Genomic DNA, 24,643 nt, shown 5'->3' with positions numbered 1-24,643 from the left:
TATTCATCCAGCCTCTTCTTGAAAACTACCAGTGAAGGGGAGCTCACCACCTCCCTAGGCAGCTGAGTCCACCTTTGAACTACTCTGACCGTGAAAATGTTTTTTCCTAATATCCAGCCAGTACCTTTCGGAATGTAATTTAAGCCTGTTGCTTTGAGTCCTATCCTCTGCTGCCAACTGGAACAGCTCCTTGCCCTCCTCCAAATGACAGCCTTTCAAATATTTAAAGAGAGCAATCATATCCCCCCTCAATCTCTTCTTCTCCAAACTAAAAATTCCCAAGGCCCTCAGCCTTTCCTCATAGGGCTCAATCTCCAGACCCCTGATCATTCTTGTTGCTCTCTTCTGCACCCTCTCAATTTTGTCCACATCCTTTTTGAAGTGAAGCCTCCAGAACTGCACACAGTACTCCAGGTGTGACCTGACCAAGGCAGTATAGAGAGGTACTATGACCTCCTGCGATTTTGATGCAATGGTCCTTTTGATACAACCCAAGACTGAGTTTGCCTTTTTTGCTACTACATCACACTGACTGCTCATATTTAGTTTACAGTCCACTCTTACTCCAAGATCTCTTTCACGTACACTACTACCTAGGAGTATATCCCCCAACCTGTATTTGCGCTTCACATTTTTGTGGCCCAGATGTAATACTGTGCACTTATCTAGGTGGGGGATATCTAGGTTGAATTGCATCCTGTGTGGTCCCGATGTAAACTTATCCACAGCTGCAGGGTATGCGGTATACTCCTACAAAGGTGAGGGGGTCTCTACTGTCTTTTGCTAATCGTAGCATCTGTTGTATTTTTCTGGTGGGTCTGAATACTGTTTGTAGGTTGTGCTTTTTCATAAGTTTTCTCATCTGATCAATGATTCCTTTGATATATGGCAAAAATACTTTTTCTGCGGGGGACTGTTTTTCCTTACTTGTTTGACTTATCCTTGGTTTAATCGCTCTTCTGATTTCCTGTTGAAATTATGCTTATGCTTATGAATATCAATGGCTTCCCTGTGCAATCTGACCAAGTAGTTGGATGTGCTGTCCAGTATTTTAGAGTCCTGGAATAAGACCAGTATTTTAGAGTCCTGGAATAAGAATTACATCGGAGCTACACAGCGTAGCATCCAGACAAGAATAAAAGAACATGAAAGACACTGCAGATTTGGACAACCTGAAAAATCAGCAGTGGCTGAACATAGCCTAACTCAAACAGGACATAGTATCTTATTCCAGGACACTAAAATACTGGACAGCACATCCAACTCCTTGGTCAGATTGCACAGGGAAGCCATTGAAATTCATAAGCATAAGCACAATTTCAACAGGAAAGAAGAGACCTTAAGAATGAATAGAGCATGGTTTCCAGTCCTGAAAAACACCAGGCTAACAAAACACTCTATACCCGACAATAGCCCTGCAGAGAAGATTAGCACATCAAGCACCAATCCATATACAAAAGAACCTCCTCAGGATACAGTGAAGCCTCCCTCCATTAGCATTCCATACCCTGGGAAACTCTTACAGGATGACTCTGCCCAAACCCACCTTCCTGTGTAGATATAAATTACCTGCTAACATCTTCTCCACCCATTGGCACAGCGATCTCTGTCTTTCAGTGCTACACCTCTGAAGATGCCAGTCACAGCTGCTGGCGAAACATCAGGAACTACAATGCCAAGACCACGGCCATACAGCCCGGAAAATCTACAACAACTAACGTTCTCCAGCCGTGAAAGCCTTCGACAATAAATCTGATGTGTGTCCTCCACATGTCAGGTGTCTCTTCTAGTTTGGCTCTGACTTTCTGAATCCTTCCTGTTGGGGCATTACTGTGTGTGTTTGTGTCAGTGTTGCTTGCCTGCCAGCTGCCAGGTCTGGTTGGCTGCCTTGGGACTGGTTTGTAAGGTTGGATGCTGGGATTCTCTAGTTTGATGTTGGTTCTGTTTGGCTTGTTCTTGCTACTATGTTGGCCCTGGCTTCTGCTTGGCTTCTCTGAGTGACACAGGTTCTGTTGGGCTTGCAACAGTGTCCCTTGATTCATGACTCTAGTTTGGCATTGGTTCAGCTGGGATTCTCTGTTCTGATGTTGCTTCTGTTAGACTTTATTGGTTCTGTTTGCATAGAGCTTTTGGTCAACTCTACGGTCGCTGTTGTGTATTTGTCTTTGCATCTTTGCCCTGGAGAAAGCATTGGATCCCCCCTGTTCCCTGCTAAGAAAGTGGCCGGGGCACTTTGTTCAGGGGCCTGGAAAATCGGACCCCTTGACTCAATCTTTAGGGAACAGGCAGCCTTCACTCCACTCCAATTTTAGTGCCAATTGCTTCAAACAGCCCGTTTAGTTTCCGTTCTCCTCTAGAGAATAATGGAACCAATTCATTTCAGAATCCTGGGTGGAAAAAAACCCAGTCTGAATACAAAACCAGTATGCAAGGACCCAGATATCGGGAATACCGGTATATATGGCCACCCCAATCACTGAATTGGAAAAATATTGATTACTCTGTTTTTTGGTGACCATCCGTAATACTCACTGCTGCCCCAAGTGCTAGAAAATTATGGGGGAGAACACTAGTAGAGTTGTGACAGCAAGTATCCTTTTTGGTCGGGCATTACAAAGAGGTTCGATCAACTGCTGGTTCCTGTATTTTCAAATGAAGGAGCATAAGGAGAGCACTGCTGGATCAGAGCAGAGCTTCACTGTGTCCAGCATCTTGCCCCATGCAGTGCCCAATTGCAGGGCCAACAAAGATGGCACAGAGGCTAAGGCCTTCCCCAGTGTTGCCCCCTGGCACTGGTTTTAAGAGCCTCTGAAAGTGGAAATTCAGAAGGAGGGCGTTTGGGGGACAGCTTGTGAACTGTGGAGATGAGTTTGTATTTCCTCCCTCCCTGCCGGTTTAAAAACCTGGGCGCCGCTAATCACACAAATCTTTTGTATGAGTCAAAGAGCTCTCGACCCTCGGCTCTTAGCCCACGGCCATTGTGTGAACTTCTCTGCGGGATTCAGAACTCGCTCAGAATGCAGCCTTGTGCTTTTGATAACTTTTGTCTGTTTAGATTCTATTAATGTGTTTCTGTAAATTGTTGGTTGTTCCTATGAAAAGGCTTTTGCTTGTGCATTTACCTCCCAGAGCATTTCCGCTGAACAGAGAATACCGTAACCTTCACATCACGTTGCAGGGAAGAACTGATCTCTGTTCACTTGTCTCTGTGCCCTGTTCGCTTGCCCATTTGGACTCATGCGCTCTCTCTAGGCAGCATGCTTGCTCTCTCCTGAGCCCTAACCACCATGCAATCTAGATTATTTTTTAAATACCTTTCGGAAGGTGCTGTGACACCTGAGCAATCCAAACGTGTCTGGCTTCCTTGTCCATTTTTGTTTTGTTTTTCAGGCATTGCTATTTCTGTAAAGTAAACAAAGGCCCCCAGGTAGAATTAAACCATTAACACTAAATTTATGTTCATATTTTGGATTCTAAATGTGCTAAGTGCAAAAACTACATACAAAATACATATCAGATAACATCAATTCATAAATATGCAGCCAATTACAATTCATCAATTCAAGGACGCATGCATTCCATCAATAACATCTACAAAATTGTATGACTGAGTTCAAATCTGACTCTTTCTGAGTATACTACTATTTATATGGCTAAGCTCAAAAGCCAACTCCTCCTAAGTATAGCAAGCTGTAGACAAGCTGTAAACATATGGGAAATAAAGTGCAAAGAGTGCTGTGCAAAGGTAAGCTACTGTCTGAAACTGAGTCCGGTCTTCCTGTCGACGTCTGTCCCAAAGACGTCCCCGCCCTACGGACAATCGGCCACTTCCGTTTCACACTCTGTACTCAGTCACACAGTACTTCTTCAGGGGCAAACTAAGAGCCAAGCTACAAGTGACGCCTGACACAGGTTGGACACTTGTCAGCTTCCCTCAAGTTTTGATGGGAAATGTAGGCATCCTGGTCTTGCAGTTGTAATTGAGAGCCAAGCTGTAAAACCAGGACGCCTACATTTCCCATCAAAAATTGAGGGAAGTTGACAAGTGTCCAACCTGTGTCAGGCGTCACTTGTAGCTTGGCTCTAATTCATACACAGGTTTCAGTCATTTGTTCCAGCAGTTTTTCTTTCACCATTTCAGTTTCGTAAATGATTCATCAATGTCGGCATAAATTTAGTGTTAATGGTTTAATTCTAGTCAGGGGGCCTTTGTTTACTTTCCAGTTGCAGATACCCCCTGGATTTGGCCTTTTTCTAGCTAGTCTATTGCTGTTTCTGGAACCTGGCTCTGCATCATCTGACTCCCCTGATTTGCCTGATACAGCACTTGAAGGTTTGCTTCGGCATTCTGCCCAGCTGCACTGTCAGATGGGACTAGCCCCCCGGCACTCCTAATCAGAGTCTGGAAGTGATAGAAAAGGAAGGGGGAAAACAGCTACTGCTGACAACTGCTGGTGACAAGTATAGCTTTGGGGGTCAGGCTATTGAGACACAAGCCCAGATATCATGACTTGGATTGTTGAAATAATCCATGTCGGAGGGGCATCGCAAATACAAACCACGGCTTGCACTTTTGTGCTGAATCGCTGCATTTTTGAACCAAAGTCAGACTCTTTCGTTCCCACGAGTTTCAAGGGAAGATTAAACAGTATGTTAAAGGTATACTTAAATCTCTTCTGCTGAAATGAACCAGTGTGAAAGTTGTTGTGTTCGAGGACGGGAGAACCCCAGGGCCAAATTCCCCATTGAGCCATAAGACTCACCAAGTAACACTGGGCTGGTGACCCTCTTTTACCTACCTCACAGGGCAGTTATAAATGTAAAATGGACACAGGGAGAACTGTGAATGCCATCTTGAAGGAAGGCAGAATAAAAAAGGAAAAGATCACTAGACCTTAGCTTTGGTTGGCCTTGGGCCCATGGTTCTTAACTTTAAAACCGCTACCGTCTACGAAGTATAGCATATTGTCGTTGAATTTCTGTCCCCTCCCCCAACCAAGCCACAACTTAAAACACTAGAAAACAGCACTCTGGACATAATATGGATGTATATTAATGATACACACTTCAATCAACTCCTTAATGTTGGGTTTGGTTCTTATTTGCTGTGTTCCATGTTTTTAAGAACCTGGGATAAAAATCTAGGATTTGGGGTGGGGTGAGTAGTGCAAAATCTCCTCTGCTGGCTGTCAGAAACCATTGCAAATGGAACGGAGGGGCTGCCTGAAATCTTTAGGAACTCCCCCCCCCCACTCCAAGTTCTAAATAACCCCCAAGATTTGTTGATCAGAGCCTGGGGTCAAAATGTCCTCTGTGAAGAATCACTGGCAGATACCATTCTACAATGGGCATAACATCGGGGGATTCCGCATGATCGATTTTGATCGGACTTTCTGAGCAGTCGTGTTGCAGTGGAGTCGTATGAATCCACTGCTCCCCGATTCCGCATTAAGGCTTTTGTTTCTCATTGACATTTCATTTCATCATGCTCAAAGTCCATCGTGCGGAATTTGCCAGTATAAAAATCGATTCCGCATTGCTTTTTCTGGGGGAAGTGTTGACAGACGTGTGTCTTCTTCACCCCCCCCCAAAACGTTGCTACATATAAACGTTGCATCAAACAAACACATCTGATAGGTCAGAGAGTTTCCCACCGATATTGTGGAATGAGTATTGGTTATTGTTATTTGGAGGGAAAATTGTTACAGATGACCCCATTTTCCCTCTGCCTCAGAAGCTGTCAGCTGTCAGCGAGCAAGAAGTAACAAATTTGGCATGTTGAACAACGGACCTGTTATTGGTCATCTGTCATTACATGACAAAGGATATGTTTCTACATAGACTTGTAGAAACGTTGCAACATTTTTAATATTTAAAAAAAAAACAAGAGGGGAATGGAAAGGTAGTGGGTGTGGCTTAGAAAACATGATTGGCCAATCAAATTAAGTTGATTCGAGGGGTGGGAGAAAAGGGCAAGGGTGGGGAGAACATCAGATAAAGAATTCCGCATGATTAAAATCCCTAATCTGCAGCGAATGAACAAATAAGTCGGGGGAAAGCAGGATGGGAAAAAAACGGACAAAACCTGCCATGACTTCGAAGCTGCTGGATTGCCTTTCCACGTGTGGAAACACAAAGAAAAATCAAGGTCATTTGGAAGCCGAACAGCAGAAAACCGTTAGTGCGGAATCACCCATCGATCCCATTGCAGCCCATAAAAGCCTCAATTAACAAATACTACAACTATCATCATCATCATCTCTATTTTCCACAGTCCTCCTGATGTTGAGACTGAAATTTTTGGCCCCTCACTGACTCTGATTTTATCCCAGAATCGAGGAGTCAGTGAGGTCTTGCCTTAGTCCATGACATTTCCAAATAATGCAGCCATTTGCAGCCAAGTGGCCAGTTGTTATTTTGTCTATGCCAATACCACCTACAGGTTTAGTTAGTCTTTTTGGAATTGCACTCACCACTTCTATCACTACTAGAATAACAATTGTATGTTTCTTCCAGAGATGTTGAATCTTAGATCATAATCTTCTTCTTACAGTTGTTATTATCGTTATTCTCCCTGGAGAAGGTAGTGGTTTGGACGTTGGAGTGGCATCCAGGGAGAGCTCGGCTCAAGCGTCCCCTCTGCTGTGAAGCTCACTGTGTGTCTTGGGCCAGTCAGTTCTCAGATGGCCAAGCTACAAGTGACGAATGACACTTGAACAGCAAGTGAACAGACTCACGTGTATTCCTCCCTGTTCACTTGTGCTCCGCTTGCACTCCACTACATGATCAAGGGGAGCGCAAGTGGAATGCAAGTGAACAAGGAGGAATACACACGCGTCTGTTCACTTGCTGTTTAAGTGTCATTCGTCACTTGTAGCTTGGCTCTTAGTCTAGTGAAATACTCCTAAGGTTCTATAAGAATAAATATAGATAAGGGGAGAGCCATTTGTGCTGTTCAGGGCTTTGTGGTGGAAGGTTGGGAAAAAACATGATACACTTACAGATTTTCTTTTACACCACAAGTGCTATGTCATACATATCCTTGTATTCTGTGGCCACATTTCCAAACAATTGACAGGGCACTCCTAAGAACAATTTCCTGGGAGTAAGCCCCATTAAATGTATCTACTTAGGTTTGTTCTGTAAATACAGTGAAGTCCATTGGCTCTGTGTGAATGTGGCTTGTGTAATCAATCGGGGAAGAACTGTCACCTCTAGTTTTATAGCCACAATCTCTACAGTAGATTAAATGTTCCCTGCTATTCATGAGCACATGTTGATTCTGCGCATGTGTGTGCACACAAGTATGAAGGGCACCCTTTCATTGTCCTGACTGAGAGTTTTTAAAAAGTGCTAAGGACTTGGCAAGTTATCTTTAGGTCCTAGAATGTTCAAGGTCCCCCCCCCCCGCCCTTTTTTAAAAAGTTTCTTCTTTGGTTTAAGGCATGTATCAGTTGAGCTATGTGATTAGTAGAAAAATTACACAATCTGAGCCAACATTATGTTTTCCCCAAGTTAGCAGCCTATGTATCTAACACTCCTAGAAGAATAATCTCTGCTGTCAAAGTCAGAGTGCAAATTACTCAGTATATAATATATAATACCTAGTACATATGCACAGTATAGTATACTTTCATTATAGTAAGCACTGCTGTAAACAGAGTGGTTAAGTGGTTGGGATGAAAATCAACTCTACTGGTTTGACTCCCCACAACTGCCATGAGCTCAGCAGGTGGCCTTGGGTAAGCTACCCCTCTGAGCCCTGCTCTCCAGCTGTATTATGAGAATAATAACAATACATCAGTCTCTGGCAGTTAGGTCCCTTCAGGTTCTCCACAGTTAACACACAGGTGTTCCAGTTGAAGCAACTTCATTAGAGATCCATACAGTTCAGGGTGTTCATACAAAGGTAGCAATGGGCAGAAGTGCCAATTCAAACAAAGGCATTACTAATAATAGGGAAACTTCCTGCCCTTTGGGTCCATTGACATTCTGGCGCGAAACCCCAAAGAAGTTACATGGGAACTTGATTAGTTTAGACTGAGTGAAGTACAAAGTGAAATTATCCCAGTGTCTGGGGAAAGATACAATGTTTGCTGCTAGTAGCTCTCCTCCAAGGACACTTGCTGGAAAAGTGAAAGTACATATTTTCAACAGATAACGGAGAGGCCCCACTGGCTCTCCTGCATTTCATGTTAGCAGTTAAGACACTCACAGATGACCTACATAGTATACAGAACATAACTTTGGCAAACAGTTAAAATCAGCACAACCTGCACAACACGATAATAGCAGGTATGCTGGCATACATGACACAACACTGACTTTGTCCACCGCTCTGAATGAGGCACTAATCTGTCTAGAAGAGCGGCATTTAAACACAGCACAGTTGTTATTAACCCAGTACAGCAATGTGCCATCCCAAATGCTTCAAAAAGGGGGTGGAGCTCTGTCATTAGTTCTTTCTTTAGGGAACTCATCTCCAGGAATACCCATGAAAGACACATTTGTATACGCTTACAGATTTATATTGTTTCCATTCTTTTCATTAAGCAGATATCTGGAAAATCCATCTATTCCCTTCCAAAATCTATGAAGTCAAGGGCACAAATGTGTTAAAAAGTCCCTTTCTCAGTGAAACAGGATTCTAGCCTACATTGATTGTTGTATCATAAGAGTGGAAGGGTTGAGTGTGTCATGTAGGAAGAGGAAGCGGCTGTCATTTCCTGCTAAGGTACTTCCCATAAACTCACTGCTTGTCCCTTTTCTATCAGTTTCTGAGCTGCAGCGCAGTTCTGTGTAGTGTCTCTAGAGAGGCTCAGCAGCACATTGTGATTCCTTTCCAGTTTAATTCAAATGGGTGGCGCCTCTAGAAATGTTCACTATGCAAAAGACTCTTTTTTTGCAAAATAAGAGCCCTTTTACTGTCCTTGCCTCATCTTTTTTGCAAAAGCCATCTCCTGTACCCATTCACGCAGCTGCTTTATCTCCCTTACACACATATAGAGATGGGCATGAACTGGAAAAAAACCGAACCGTGTGGTTCGTCAAATTTCACGAACCACAAACTTTCATGAACCTGCCTGTGGTTCGCGAACTGGTTTGTTTGGTTTGTGAAAACGTCACATCCAGGTCAGAAAACTATCACTATCGGGTCAGCAGAAGGTCACTTCCAGGCCAGCAGAAGTTCACTTCCGGATCAGCAGAAGGTCTGCAGGAAGTCCATCCCCTGTTGCCTAGGAAACTGATTGATTGGCACCAGGCTGTCTGCATTGATGAACCAAAAAACGAACCAGCCTGGACCATGAACCGGCCTGGACCATGACCATGAACCGGCCTGGTTTGTGCTTAATTTTGGTTTGTATTTCGGTTCGTGCCCATCTCTATACACATACTCTCAATTGCAGTGGTATAACCTGACAAGCTTCCTGTTCCTGACACTTCCTGTTCCTGACACTTCCTGGACCTGACACTTCCTGTTCCTACATGACACTCTCCCCTTCCAATCTTATGATGCAGCAATAAATGTGGGATAGAATCCTGTTTCACTCCGAAAGTGACTTCTTAACACATTTCTGCCCTTGCTTGAGTCAATTCCTGACATCATAGCTGTTTGGAAGAGAATAGCAGGTGGATTTTCCAGATATCTGCTTAATGATCTGCTTACACACGCCTTCAACATAGTTAGTAATGCATCGAGAGGAGGATTGAAAAAGCTGTATGATACGGGTACCTAAGCATTGCTGGCTAACAAAGCACCCAGAATGGCCAAAATGCTAATATGGAGGATAAGACTATGAGGGGGCAGACAGAAGGAACAATAGAGAGCAGAAGAAGCAGTGTTGCTATTGTGTTTTTTGTAAGAAAGGGGCCGGAAGAACAGCAGTGGGTAGTGCCTCTTGGCCCTGGTGAAAGGATCTTCTCCTTCTTCTGAATTTTGTCTAAGGTGATAAGGAAAGGAGATTTGTATGGGAGAGTGCTAAGCACCTACCAGGACCTAAACGAGAGTTTGGACTTCTTTTTTGTGGAACAATAGAGACTTTAACCACAGCTGATAATATTAATATTTATTATGATATTTATGGAATTATGTGTTGATTGTTTATTGCTATTTATGAATATTTATTCGTGGTCTATGATGTTAAGTGTGTATTTATATATGTAGGAAGAGTTATTACTGGAGCTTGGCAATATATTTGGTACTATTAGATTAGTTTTATATTGAGCACTTTGCACTTTATTATATATATATATAAAAATTTAAACATTTAAAAGTTATAGGTTTCATATTTGTGTACATGGAGGATTGTAGATTCCTTTTTGGGGACCGCATGCACGGAAAGAGTTTGGGGACTGCATGCAGTCTATGGGCTACATGTTAGGGGCCCCTGCTTTTGGCAATCTGCCTATTTTCATTGAAGAGGGAAATTTGAAAAGTGCATCTTGTCAGGTTATACCACTGCAATTGAGAGGAAAGCAGCCCTTATTGAAATGGCTCCACTGCAAGCAAAAGGGCGGTCTACCCAGAGTAGAAACAAAATTTTGGGAACAAGCAATATCACTCTGGCTAAAAATTCACTACAAGCCGAAGGGCCTAATACCCTTCCTTCTGGCCTCGGACCCCTATCCCATTTGGTCTACACAAATTCTTAATAAGATTAAACAGATTGGTTTAGTTCCAGAAGATCTCTTTTATGGAAGCCTACAAATGGCAAGAACTTCCATTACACAGAGACTTCTTGATATGAATTACAAAATGAAGAAGCTCTGTTGCCCAAGAACTTTAAACGTCTAAAATCCAGCCCCAGTTTTACTGCTGCTCCTTCCCTTTCCAACATCACTCATGAGCCTTACAGATGGGAGTTCTCCAGAGCCCGATTTGAGGCACTTCCTTCTGCCGTATTGCAGGGTAAATTTGCTTGTGTGCCAATGCATGAACGCCTATGCCCATGCATGACCAACATGGTGGAATCTGTCACTCATGTTCTCTTATTCTGTGAACTATATCAAGAGGAACGGGCTTGCCTTATACTGCCTCTCTTGTCTAAATTCAATCCCTTGCCATTCAATCTCGACTTTAGACCAGAAATCTTGCGCAATTTCCTTTTAGAAGCCATTCAGAAGTCAGTGACTTATGCTGTGGCCAGATTTTGTTCTTTAGCCATTAGGAAACACAGACTCCTCTTAGATGAAAATGTGGTACAATTGCTTCTGCAAATTTTAAAATCTTTTTTTTATCTTTATAGTTTTTATTTTATTAATCTTCCTCTCGTTAATATTCTGGTCTTATTGTTATACCCTGATGTGATAACTTCTATCTCAGATTTGTTTTGTTTTACTGGCTTTTGCTGCAATTTTAAATGGAAATGGAGAAATGGCTCCTTCTTGGTAATTCTTAGAGACGCAACATCCTTCCTGAAGTTCAATCTGCTCTTGAAAGTCTTGAGAATAAACATTCTCATGCTTTATGTTTATGATACAATTACTCAGGGCTTTTTTTCAGCTGGAACGCAGTGGAATGGAGTTCTGGAACCTCTTAAAATGGTCACATGGCTGGTAGCCCCGCCCCCTGATCTCCAGACAGAGGGGAGTTGAGATTGCCCTCCATGCCGCTCCAGTGGTGCAGAGGGAAATCTAAACTCCCCTCTGTCTGGAGATCAGGGGGCGGGGCCATCAGCCATGTGACCATTTTTGCCAAGGGCAATTTAAACTTTTAAAAACTCCCCCCTTGTTCCAGCTGACCCAAAGTGACATCAGTGTGTGGTCCTGGGAGCGTGTGGTACCAGAGGCACTACCTCCTGCCAAGAATTGCCCCCTGTGCTGGCAACCCACTGAGTTCCACCACCTCTTTTCCCAGAAAAAAAGCCCTGCAATTACTGATCAGAAAATAAGACTTAACTGCTTTGTCTGGGCAATGCTGTTTCAGGTGGGACACACATGATGCAGCACTCACCAGACAAAGAACATTTCCTGCACATCAAAAGTTAGGATGTCAGGGCCACAGCTTGACTAGAACCCTTGACAACGTATTTACTAGGGGGAAGTTTTGTAGGGAGGAATGGTAAGTCTTGTGAGCCTCCTCCTGCAGTGAACTAGAAACAATTTTACCATCTGATCTAGATCTCTGTGTCTGGCTATGTTTCCCCTAAACAAGGCAATGTACGTAGAGAGAGGGGAAAGTAGAATTTCATAACCGGATGTTAATAAATTTTTAAATGTTGCCTGTGGTGCTCTCTCTCTCCCCGCAAGTCTGTGGCACTTAATATTCTACAAAGTAAAGATACATTTACTGCTCAGAAAGACAGGCAGGTAAAATGAGACCCTTAAGAATGCTGTCATTAATTCTGCTGAATATTGATGGAGAGTTGCTGTCCCCCACGCCTATATTTTGTTTAATAAGCTTGCAACTTTGTTTCAGCCGTGTGTGTGTGTCAGATGCCACAGATTTGTGCTCCTTGAAACCGTAAGGAGCAGATCCTGACAAGCACTTTCCTCTGCTTGATTTGCTGACTTCGCAACGCACATCACGGGTGTGACAGCCAATTCTGACGGGCAGGTGAGTGACACCTGTCAAAATTGCTCTACCCCTCTTCAAGATGGAAGCCGGGGAAGATAGCGTGTTCTAATAGGTGGAAGGCAGCTATCATAAATCGTTGCCTCCTGTATCAAGGATACAAATGGTAAAGATGGCGAATTCTGACAGTGAAATGACAGCCATCAGCAGCTCCTAGAAGCATCTGCCTTATTTTGAAATGTAAAATGATACAATCATCCTCCTTTGCTGCTGGAAGCAAGTGCAAGCTGGGAGTCATTTTTTGGTGATAAACTCGTTCTTCCTTTTTACCACTTTGAATACTGGAATTTCCTCCCCTACCCCTGCTTGGTGCAAAGCAGAGCCCTGAAGATACCATTGTCTCATGCCGTTAAACCGTTACCTTATCAGTCTCCTGTAGGGATAAGCGAAAGTTCCCTATTTTGTTCTTTTTTATCCTCATGTCTATTTTTGTGTCCATTGCTTTCAGTTCTGCACTTTTCACCATGGGTTTTGTAGACATGTTTCTCTTGCTTGTGCACAGTGGGTTTTTAATATGCAGTTTGTAGTGCAATGTATGTTATTTATAATAGATGTTTAATGTATAATGCTGATTTATTGAGACACAAATAACATTGAAAACTGCATGCACTTTATGAGGGGAATTCATTGCAAAAAAATAGAAAATGCTGCAAAAATGAATCATGGATTTGATTTGTACAAAAGATTTGTACATCATCAAAACATGGACTGTCGAGCCAAAATCTCAAGGATGAGATATTCAACATAATATCTAGTATTCTGTGGATTCCAGGGAGGGGGAAAATTAGACAATAGGTTGGATTCAAGGAAGGGGGGACCCCCTTAGGCCCCCCAAAAGCTATGCTGGGAAGCACGGGGCCTGCGTGCGGGGCAGGGATTTTGGGAAGGAAGGGAGAGTGAGTGAGTGGAAAACTGGTTGGATCTAAGCCAATGTGGACAGAAGAAGTCCCTGCTGGATCAGACCAGTGGTCCATCTATTCTAGCATCCTGCCTCACACAGTGGCCAACCAGTTACTATAGAGGGCCAACAAACAGGACAGAGAAGCCAAGGTGCCCCCTCCGCCAGCCCGCCATGTTGGGGTCAAACGTTGACTCTGAGACCCTGAGCGGAAGTGTTTGCATATAAATACACAATGCAAGGACTGAAACTGATCAATTAATCAGAAGTAAAAACAAAGCCTAACACATTCAGCAACAAAACTTCATTTTGTTACAGGAGATTTCAGTTGCTGAGAATAGGGTTGTGCATAATGGAAAAAAACAAGCTGAAATCACTGTTTTGTTTTGTTAAAGCAGCTTTCAGAATACTGAAAAAATAAAATCCAGGCCACTACATTGAAACAAGTTCTTCCTACCCAAAAGTTTGTGTGTTTCAATTTGTTTCGTACTTGCCAGCAGCAGGCAGGCTCTGGGCTCACCTTGCAGGGTAGCAGGGTTTTTTTTAAAAAAAATGCACACCCCTAATTGTAATTCCAGGAGAACTCCAGGCTAGAACTGTTGGCTGGCAACTAGCAGCGTGCATAACAAATGTGCATAACAGGAAAAAACTGAGCCAAAAATACCCCCAGAAATCACTGTTTTGCATTGTTAAAGCAGCTTCCAGAATGCCGAACCTACTCCAGGAAACTAAATTGTAATGAATCCCTACCACCCAAAAGTTTGTCTGTTTTGGTTTGTACCTTCTAGATGCATGCAGGCACTGGGCTTGCCTTGCAGGGCAGCATCTTGTTTTCCTGAAAGGCATTCACCAATCAGATCCCAAGGGGAGAGAGGCCTCACATTATTCATTCTGTTGGTGGGAAGGGGGAATGCACATACATACATCTTCCCACACACACACCCCTGCCAATCGGATCCTTGGAAGGGCCTATTGGCCCTCCCTCCCAGCCTATCAGTTTTAGAAATGTTTGGCAGGGAGACTTCAATCACAAGCTGCAAGTCAAAAAACCCCTGGGAGAAAGCACAAAGAAACATGGCACCAAAGATAATTGTTTGCTGGCACTATGGTTGAAAATTGTGAAGGAAAATTGTGAGCTGTGAAAATTGCTTGAAGGAACATTAACAGTTTGAGAGATGCAGATGATACCACATTAGTGGCAGCAAATAGTGAAGACTTGAAACAGCTACTGAAGAAGGTTAAAGGAGAATGTGCCAAAGCAGGATTACAGCTGAGCATCAAGAAAGCAAAAATAATGGCTACTGAGGAGATGAAGCCGATAATGAAGATACAAATTGTTCAAGATTTTCTATTCCTTGGCTCAATCATCAACCAAAAGGGTGACTGCAACCAAGAAATCAGAAGAAGATTGAGACTTTGAACCGCAGCCATGAGGGAACTAGAAAAGATTCTTAAAGATGTCTCACTGGGGGACAAGATCACAATAATCCAAACTATGGTATTTCACCATTGCTATGTTGGATGTGAAAGCTGAACAATGAGGAAAGCTGACAGGAAGAAAATGGATTCATTTGAAACGTGGTGCTGGAGGAGAGTTTTGCCGATACCATGGATGGCCCCAAAGGCAAACAAGTGGGCTCTAGATCACATCAAGCCTGAATTCTCCCTTGGGGCTAAAATGACAAAATGGAGGAGACTAGATTCTCTGGAAAAGTCAATAATCCTAGGAAAAGTTGAAGGCAGTAGGAAAAGAGGAATACCCAAAACGAGATGGCTGGAATCAATAAAAGCCACGTCCTCCAGTTTGCAAGATTTGAGCAAGTCTGTTAATAGCAGGACATTGGGAGGTCTTTCATTGATAGGGTCATGGAAGGTTGGAGGCAATCTGAAGGCACATCCCATCCACGAACAGAGGCATCCAAAGCAGACTTGCGTCCTTCTAAGCTCTCAGTGGACTTCAGTGGACTTAGAAAAAAGTGTCACCCTGCTTTAGATTCTGTTGTCAGGGAAGTAAAGTTAATATGCGTACTTCATAGAGATCTCACCCTACTTCTTAGTATTTCAGAGATTCTGTGCACAAGGGATCGAAATAAGTGATTATAGATAGATGCGGGTGGGGTATAAATGCATGTTTATAAATGATTCCATTCCGTGTTAAGAACTGTGACTGTTGGGGGGGGGAGGGGGGAGAGGTGACACTGTAGTGCACCTAAAAACCATTATTTCATTCATTCATTCATTCATTCATTCATTCAATTTCTGTCATTTATAGTCCGCCTTTCTCACTGAGACTCAAGGCAGATTACACAGTATGAGATTAGTACAATCAGTATTGAGTACATTTCAATACAGTATCAAGGACATTTCCATAAACAATGCCATAACCTAAATAGATAAAAGTTTAAAAGACATAGGATCCAATACAGAGTTGAAGAAATGCTGAAGTAGAACATATGTTGATTCCGTACAAGTTGGATAATGCACTTCCAATCCTCTTTATAGATCATTTGGAATGGATGTTTTCATGTGCGGAACAAAAAGTCCACTTCAAACAATTGATAAAGTGCATTGAAAATGCATTATCCAACGTGTGCAGAATCAGCCAAAATCAATTCTAGGATCAACATTAGACAACATGGAGCACTGGTGGTACATAGGAGTACCCATTCCTACAATACAGCCCTCCCATTTGAGTAAAAAGCCTTTTTGAATAGTTCAGTTTTGCATCGTTTATGAAAAGCAAATAAAATCATTTTATTTGCTTAGTGCTTACGCTGTCCTATGTTCAAGGAGTCTTCCGCCATAAAAATAGTTTCCCAAACCTCCCAGTAATTAAATATTAAAAACAACAACAGATAAACCAATTGAATGATCTACAGAGCTGGTACAATATTAAACTTGTTAGTCTCTAATAGCACAAAATTCTTTCAGTATTTTGGCTGCAGCGGGTTAGCACAATTATATATTCCTCTGTCATACATACACGTATGTATGCGTGCTTGTATTTTCATAGGGAGGCCAGCTATTTCTTGACTGCTTTTCCATTCCACTAGCCTCCAATAATCCTGAAATCAGTTTTTCAGCCAGTACCATATAATCTAGTTAAGTTTGCATCACCACTGAGTTTCCATTTCAAGAAGAAAACAAAGTTTGGAATTTTCCATTATACTTTGAACTGCCACCACCACCAACAGACAGCATGGAAGAGTTCTGTTGTAGCATTTACTTCCTATTTTGGGATATTTTGATTGACATTAATAAAAAGGAAAGGGTTTACACTTCAGTTGTTTGGGGGATCTTGATGGAACACTATGGCTGTTTCATGTTGCTGATCGTGGCTGAGATTACACTTCTGCAACACAATTATCTTGCTGCAAAACTGCCTTTTTAGAACGAGAAGCCTGTATTTCACTTTTTTAAAAAAAATCCAAGAAAAAAAGAGGTAGGGAAATCTACCTAAATCTTCGGTCTTCAACGTAAGTTTTGTAAACACGGCCCTTTTTTAGAAGATTTCCAGACTCCCCCATGTGGATAGCTAGGAAATGCATCTCTAAAGCCACTGTAAGAAAGAACCCTCCCAGCAGGCATTATCCCTAATGAGCTAAATTCTTGCCTTCTGATATCCATCACCGCCCTTCTTCTCTCCACCCCCCCGCCATTAGCTGTAGAGCAGCAGTTTGAGGAGACTCATTGCGTGAGCCTGCTCTTGTAAGCTGATTGTCTCTGTGCACCTTGGGTAACCTCTAATGTAAATATCTTGGGACAGAGGGGCTTTTTTCCCAAATGAGTGGGCTCCCCTATAACACTAGGATGCTGTAAATTAGGACTAGCCCTTTCTTTAACCATTAGAAACACAGCTGTATGTTAAAGTTCTTCCTTCTTTGGTCCGATGTCCATCTCTCCATGTGTCTTTCTCCTTCTCCAGGTCTTTAGGGTCTCCTCTTCTAAAAAAATGGGGGGGTATATTGGTCAGGTTAGTGGTGACACTCTGCTTAGATCCATGTGACACCCCTTGTGGGTTATGGACCACCCAGGGAAGGCAAGGGCTCTACTAAACCTTTCCTGCGAGTAAGTCCCGCTCAGTATTGCTCTGTGAAGTAGGGAGCTCCCTTTCCAGCTAGCTGCTCTTGGAGGCTGGCTGGCATTTGGTTTCTTACAGTATTATGTCAGGTATGATCATAATTCACGTGGCTTTATTAAAGCTAACAAGTCCCAACAAATGACTGCAAAGGACCCCTTTCTGAAGCATAGTAATTAATAACTTAGTACTGTAACTGCGGAAATAAAGATAATGCATTATTTCTCCCGGGATCCTCTAGAGTATTTTTATTATATTTTATTTTATTTGGATTTCTATTCCGCCCTCCCCACGAAGGGCTCAGGGCGGATTACAACATATTGAAACACATCAATTTATACGGTTAAAAACCACGAATAGATTGATAAAAAACATAGCGTATTATGAATATACTACTCATTTAGCTCCCAAGTGTGTAAACGGAACTTTTTCACGACCCTGCCCACCCCACCCCCCGTCTGACCCCCTCTGGCGATTCTGTAGTTCTAGTCCCGAGGTTTCTCCCCCCCCCCCCCCCCCTTTCCCAACCAGACGCCGAGGAGCGCTTGCGCCGCAGTCAGCTCGAACCAATTAAGCCATTTTCGGGCTGGAGAAAGAAATCAAAGTCTCCGTAAAGCCGCCGAAGAAGGAAAAGGTCCCTAGGCCTTCCGCCGGCTGCTATTGATCCTTTTAAGTGCCTGCTAATGAGCCCCGTTTATTCCCCATAAAGCCGCTTCACGGCAGCGGCCGAGACCGAGGGAGGGCTGGAGGGGTCGGCCGGAGAGGGTTACCGCGCGGCCGGTTCCCCGGACAAAGAAGAAGAGGAGCCGGAGCCGGAGCCGGAGGAGCCCGGGAAAGCCCTGCCCGCGGCCGCCCTGGGAGAAAAGCACTCTGCCCATGCTCAGAGGCTCCCTCTGCTCCGCGCCCGCACGTTCGCAGGCGGCGTCCCGCACAGGAGGCGGGCGCAGGGGCCGGGCCAGACCCCCGGCTGAGCAGCCTCTTCTCGGCAGCTCGCGGCTCCGTAGCGGCTGCCCGTGCGGCGGCGCCCGGTCCTCCCCGCCGGCTGCCGAGGGCGAGGGGCTGGCGGGCAGGGTGCGGTCGCGATTGGCTGCGCGGAGGAGGCGTCCCCGGGCCAACCAGTCAGGGCCGCGCCGCGCCGCTCCGCCCCCCGCACCTGGCAGCGGCGGCGGCGGCGGGCTGCCGCGCGGTCCTCTCCGGCGCCGGGAGCGCGGAGGGGCGGCGTGCGGCGGCGGCGGCGGCGGCTCAGCCCGGCGGCGGCTGCCATTGGCCCGCGCGGCGGAGCGGCAAGGCAGCGCGCTATAACAGCCCCGCGCGGAGCCGCCTGCCCAGCCGCAGACGCCGCTCGGCTCGGCTCGGTTCGGCGCGGCGCTCCGCCGGGGAGCCCCGCCGCGCCCCATGGAGTGCTACTACATCGTCATCAGCTCGGCGCACCTCAGCAACGGGCACTTTCGCAACGTCAAGGGAGTTTTCCGCGGGCCGCTCAGCAAGGACGGCACCAAAACTCTGGTAAGCGCCGCGCCGCGCTTCAGCACCGCCGGCCCGGACAGCTCCCCGGCGGAGAGCCTCTGCCCGAGGCTGCGGCGCTCTCCCCGGGCGCGGCTTCCCGGCGATGGGGCCGCTCCGTGCGCCCTGCGGGGCTGCGAGTCGCTTCGCAGAGGGCGGGCCGGGGACTCGGGAGTCCGGAGCTCGCCCGCCGCTCCTTCGCGCGGGCGGCTTAAAGCGGCTTTGCGACGGGGGGCCGGGTGGGTGTTCTGCCGAATCGGCGCGGCATCGTCTTGGCGTTGCTTCGCTCTTGTCGAGGAGGCGGACGCGTGGCTTGCCTTGGCGCGGCCGGGCAGGTTCGCTTCCGTCGGAAGACTAAACCCCTTGCTGGAGGACTTCGGCTTTGTAGATGTTGCACGTGTGGCAGAGCATGGTATGCTGCCGAAGTGGAGTAGCTCCGCCAGTAATGGGCCGTGTGGATGCCCTCCAAAGGTTCCCTGGTGCCCAGAAGGGTTTGGGGAGTAACAGGCGAAGGAGCTTTGCTTTCTCATCACTTTCCCAGTCTGAAACTTTTGTATAGCAACAGGGGCTAGATAGAATATGCCTTTTTGGCGGAAAGGATGGCCTCAGGTAGCACGCTGTGTTGGCTGAAGTTGGCTGCTTAGCAGGTTTGTGGCTGAAACACAGACTAAGCAAAGTTTGGGGCCAGTTGTGCAATAAGATTTACCAATATGCTAATCCGATAGTTTCGGAAAACTGGCGCGTGTGTTATTTCAGCATGTTCCAAACCCTCCTCATACACTATTACTGTATTCACCCTAACGGTTATCAAAGAGGACACATAGCCAAAACCCCACAGTAGGAGTACAAATGTTCATAGCTATAATGAAGGATAGGGAACCAAACTTGTCAAACGACCAGGGCAAGAAAACTGATGTTGCTGGAACTTCCAAACAACTCTCCAGTGTGTGAACTGATAGTGGCGTTTCAGTTTGTGTTTCAGTCTCAATTTCTCCTATGCATTCATTTCTATGGAAGTAAATGGTTCATACAGATAACAGTTCTCTGAATCTTTGTTAGAAGATACTTCATACAGTTCCTTGGAAGCAAGTCCAGATGAGGTCAAGGAAACATATTCCCCCCCCCCCAAAAGAAACATGTTTAGGATCGCACTCCAGAACAGGTCTGTAATGCTCAGCTGGCAGGTTTTGAGGGTTCCTTGTGTCTGAACAGAAGTGATTGGCAATCCTGAACTTGGTGGAAAAGTGAAGTTGAAATGTTGCAGATAAAATAATGCTTTGTTCCGATAAACGTGGTTTGCAGTGCCATCTTAAACACAATTGCAGCCTTCTAAGTCAATTAAAGTCACTCAGCTCAGAAGGGTGTAACTGCTGAGCAGAGTGAAGGAGTCTCGCTTCCAGCTGACGGGCTTCTCGTTGTAGCCAAAACAATCTTCTCTATGAGACAGCAAGCAGCGTCCCTATAGGCAATGGAGATTAAGTTAGAAAACATGGCTCTCTCTCTCAATTTTCTTTGTTATGCTCAGCTAGTATGCGTGCAAGTTCCACTTGTGATTCACGTCTATTGGGAGCAAGCCTTGATTTTCATAAGAATCTATACTCGCTTTCCAGTTCTCATTTAGAAGGGTACACAATAACACCCAACTCTACAATTCAGAAACTGTGCCATCTTTAAAAAGAGTTATGCCCTTCTAAGCTCATTGACTTCAATGGGTTTAGAAGGGCTTAATTTTGCGTAGGATTGCACTGATAACATCGGATGCCTTGACGTTATTTTGAGTCAAATTGGCCTTTGTCTCTGATCTAATTTGGCTTCTGTATTTTGGGCAAGTTTTTAAAAAGTTAATTTAATGAAAGTCATCTGGCTGACTTCTTGAAAAGTAATATGAGAGAAATCGGCTATAATAAAATGTAATGCTCTCCAGAACAAAATGCATTTCTTTTTAAATTGAAAATTATTTCACAGAGCCAGTCAAGCCGGATGTAAGTTACTTCTTAAAATAATTTAAAGTAGAGGAGATTTGGGAGTTCTTCTGAGACATACACTTTATTTATTGTACTTTATCCTGATGCTTTATTTATATTTCACCTTTCTCCCCAGAGGGGACACAAACCATCATTCTCCTAACAACAACCCTATGGAAGAAGGTTAGGCTTAGAGAGCGTGACTGGCCCAAGGTCACCCAGCAAGCTTTCATGGTAGAGTGGGGATTCGAACCTGGGTCTCACAGATCTTGGTCCGGTACTCTAACGACACTGGCATTCAAGTATACAATCAGTATAATGTCTAGTGTCAGAATGGATATATTGTCATCAAAAATATTAAGCAGCCAAATGGATCAGCATAATGAACAGGGATAAAACTAGGGCTGTCACCTATTGAAGGCTCCTCCTTAGTCAACTAACCACATGACGTTTAATTAATTAATCAATTAAATTGGCATTAATTTCCATATTAAATAGTTCTAAAGCATACAGAAAGAAAGCATCTCAGAAAAGTCATTCCCGTCTGTGCAATAGGAAAGGAAGAACGCCTCATCTTAATTAGTGGTTGCTCTTTGTGAATTTTATGAGTACTTGAGTGATTCCGCACACGTTGGATAATGCACTTCCAATCCTCTTTATAGATCATTTGGAATGGATTTTTTCATGTGCGGAACAAAAAATCCACCTCAAACGATTGATAAAGTACATTGAAAGTGCATTATCCAACGTGTGCGGAATCAGCTCTTGTGTCGACGACAATCAACATTTAAGCAAACGCTTTTGGGCCAATTAATTGGATATGCCTTTTAGTCACTCTTAAGATGTTCAAATGATTCTGCTAGGTGCTTAATCAAGGAAAGGCTGCCTCCCTTTTGCTTGTCATTGCGCTTGAACCCCAGCCGTCTGGGGGTTGCAGAAAAAGGTCCACCTGTCCCATTTTATCCTGCTCTTCTTCCAAAATGCTCAGGATGATGTATATGGTTCCCTTCCACCTCCATTTTAACCTTGTCACCACCTTGAGATTAGGCTGAGATGTAATAACTAGCCCGAGGTCACCCGGTGGGCTACCGGGTGTGCCGTGGAAGGTTTCCCGAGTCCTAATCGGACCACCATGCCACGCGTTTGGAATGCATGGTTTCTTCTGGGGGAAGGCTGGTGCTTACGAAGTTTTGCCTTCTCTTTGTCCTGAAGAGTTAAGGTCTACCACTAAAGGTAGTGGTCCACTAAAGGTCCACTAAAAAGACACAAAAGCTTATTGGAAGCTTATTAAGCTAAAGCAGAAATGGTTCGATTGATAGTTTGGTGGGGGGGGGGGGAGTGTGCATGTAATTGTGTGGCAAATTTGTTTTCCAGGAAGTGATCCACAGAAAGGAAAGGCCTCTAAAAAGAGCATGAAAGTACAAATAATTTAAAAGAAAAAGCCTTATTTCTGCTCCTGGTAGAGTTTATTCTTTATGTTGTTGCAATTTCTTTCTTTAGCCAACAGGGGCCACTGCTGAGCAGTTTATCCCCCTGCTTTCAGCTCGCTTCTTTATACTCTTGTTTTGTTGAGTTTTGTATTCCTTCGGAGGGGACTTGTGCAGCAGTGGAGCTGCTGGGGAGAAGGAAGTGGTTTGGTGAGAACAGAAGCTGAAATCCCAGGACCCCAGGCTTCCCCCCCCCCCATTTTTTTCTTTTTTGGGTTGAGAAGAGAGAGCTTTCATTCCCACCACCATTCCAGGCTTGGAGGTGAATAATGCAATTCCTCTGGAAATAAAGTCAGAAACACTCCATATATTTCACTTAGTCTAATCATGAAAAGAGTAGGTTATGGGCCAATCACAAAAGCAGCAAAAACCCATTCACAGGCAATTTATTTAACTCATTTAGACCCTAACCGTCTCCCTAACAGAGACCCAAAAAGTGGCTTACCTCATTCTCCTCTCCTCCATATTATCCTCACAACCACCCTGCAAGGTAAACTAGGCTAAATATGCATGACTGGCCCAATTGCATCCAGCTAGCTTCCCTGAATTTGAACCTGGGACTCCCAGATCCTAGTCTCATCGTCTTAACAGCTGCGCCACACTAGCTTTCAAGTAGGAGTCTTTATATAGTCAGGGGATTAGTCAGCTATGAAAAGACAATTTTCTAAATTATGGATTACCACTCCACAAAGAAATCTTCATAAATGGACTGATGACGACTCAATATGCCCCAGGAGTAAGGAATGTTGAGAGCCGTTAAGAGTCTGTTAAGGGGAAAAGAGAGATTGTTCTGCTCAAACTCATTAGATCCTGTGGCATTCTATAGGGTGAATTACACTGACATCCCAAGCAGAATTACACTTTTCTAAGCTAATTGACACAGGGAGGTATAACTTGGCTCAGTGTTGCACTACTAGGGTGGGAGTTCCAGATAGTTTCATCCTCCTCCCACGGTTCCTTGCATGACCTCAGCTTGTCTTCCTGCGTGGGAAAACTGTGACAAAACGTCATCTTTACAGTTTTCTGGGTCTAACAAGAAACCTAGTTGCGGAAAGAGGCAAAAAGAAGCTGAACAGTAACGAAGGGAGAAGAGATCTCGTAAGAGTCAGCTGTGAGAGTGGAAAAATGGATTTGTACCAAGGAAGTGACTAATAAGCCCTGCAGTAAACAAGCAATGGGTTGGAGAAGTAAAAAGGTTGGGAATGCTGCAAGACGTGTGATTCCCCCCCCTCCCCAGTTCTTGAAGGCGTGGAAGGGGTAAGGTCATTAAAACAGTCTTGGGGGAGGGAGGGACTAAATCACACATTGCAACTTTCCCTCCTTGAGAGTTGGCAAATGTTTCATCTCACGGCTATGCAGAGGCGTAAGGATGAGTGATCCACTAATGTATGTTTTTGGAGGTATGGGAAGGGAGTCCCCACAACGCTTGGCGTGCGAGCCCTTCGAGCAGGAGCTCTTCAAGCCCGCATGTTAGTGAGTGGCATTCAGAGCTATCGCAAAAGCAAAACAACTTTTGAGAGGCGCAGAATCCCAGAGACTTATTTGCAGCTAATAGAAGAGCACCTCGGGCAACCGCGAAGGTTGGATTGAAGCAACTGTTGTACATATTGCTTTTTGGTATCTGTTGAAGGTGGAAATGAAAACCTTATGGAGTGTCGGCATATGTTGTTGGCAGCACAGTAGGCAGTGTAATAAGGGAAGGGAATGTAGAAAGCGTCGGCAATGACTAGTTATTTCTTAGCTGTTAATGTTTTTTTCCAGCAATGAATTATTTGGCCTGAGAGCAACAACTTCAGCCTTTCTAAAAGACAAGTGGGAAGCTTGTCTTATGCCAGAGTAAATAGCCTTATTAGAAGATTACCAGCACAGTCGTGCGCCCCGTTGATCCAAGCGCCTTGCACTGAAGTCCCTCTGCATTGGAAATAGGTTGGAAATAAAATTTATTTCAAGAAGCAGGAAGTGTCAAGAGGCAACACTTTCTTTTGGAAGAAAATGGAGGCTGTATCCCACCTAGGGTTGCCAGCTGCCTGGAGAGAAATGTGTCCTGTCCCTTTAATAGGCGTTTACTAGGATGAGATTTATAATGCAAACCTTCTCATGCCCATGTCCATACACTGAGCTTCAAGGGACACTTGTGTC

The 24,643-nt window shown here is 44.5% G+C and overlaps 1 protein-coding gene across 1 annotated transcript in view; it reads left to right on the top strand.

Moving 5' to 3' along the window:
• The first annotated feature begins 18,917 nt into the window (after nucleotides 1-18,917).
• Nucleotides 18,918-24,643, top strand: part of ZNF804A (zinc finger protein 804A) — a 380,269-nt gene continuing 374,543 nt past the window's right edge. The window contains exon 1 of the mRNA XM_054969888.1: nucleotides 18,918-19,056. Within this exon, the coding sequence (XP_054825863.1) occupies nucleotides 18,946-19,056 (111 nt within the window). The 5' untranslated portion in view covers nucleotides 18,918-18,945. The remainder of the gene's footprint in view (nucleotides 19,057-24,643) is intronic.

Source organism: Eublepharis macularius, chromosome 2 (genome assembly GCF_028583425.1).
Source record: "Eublepharis macularius isolate TG4126 chromosome 2, MPM_Emac_v1.0, whole genome shotgun sequence".
NCBI classification, from domain to species: domain Eukaryota; kingdom Metazoa; phylum Chordata; class Lepidosauria; order Squamata; family Eublepharidae; genus Eublepharis; species Eublepharis macularius.
Note: the sequence above shows the minus strand (reverse complement) of the source record. Positions and strands in the feature narration are given on the sequence as shown.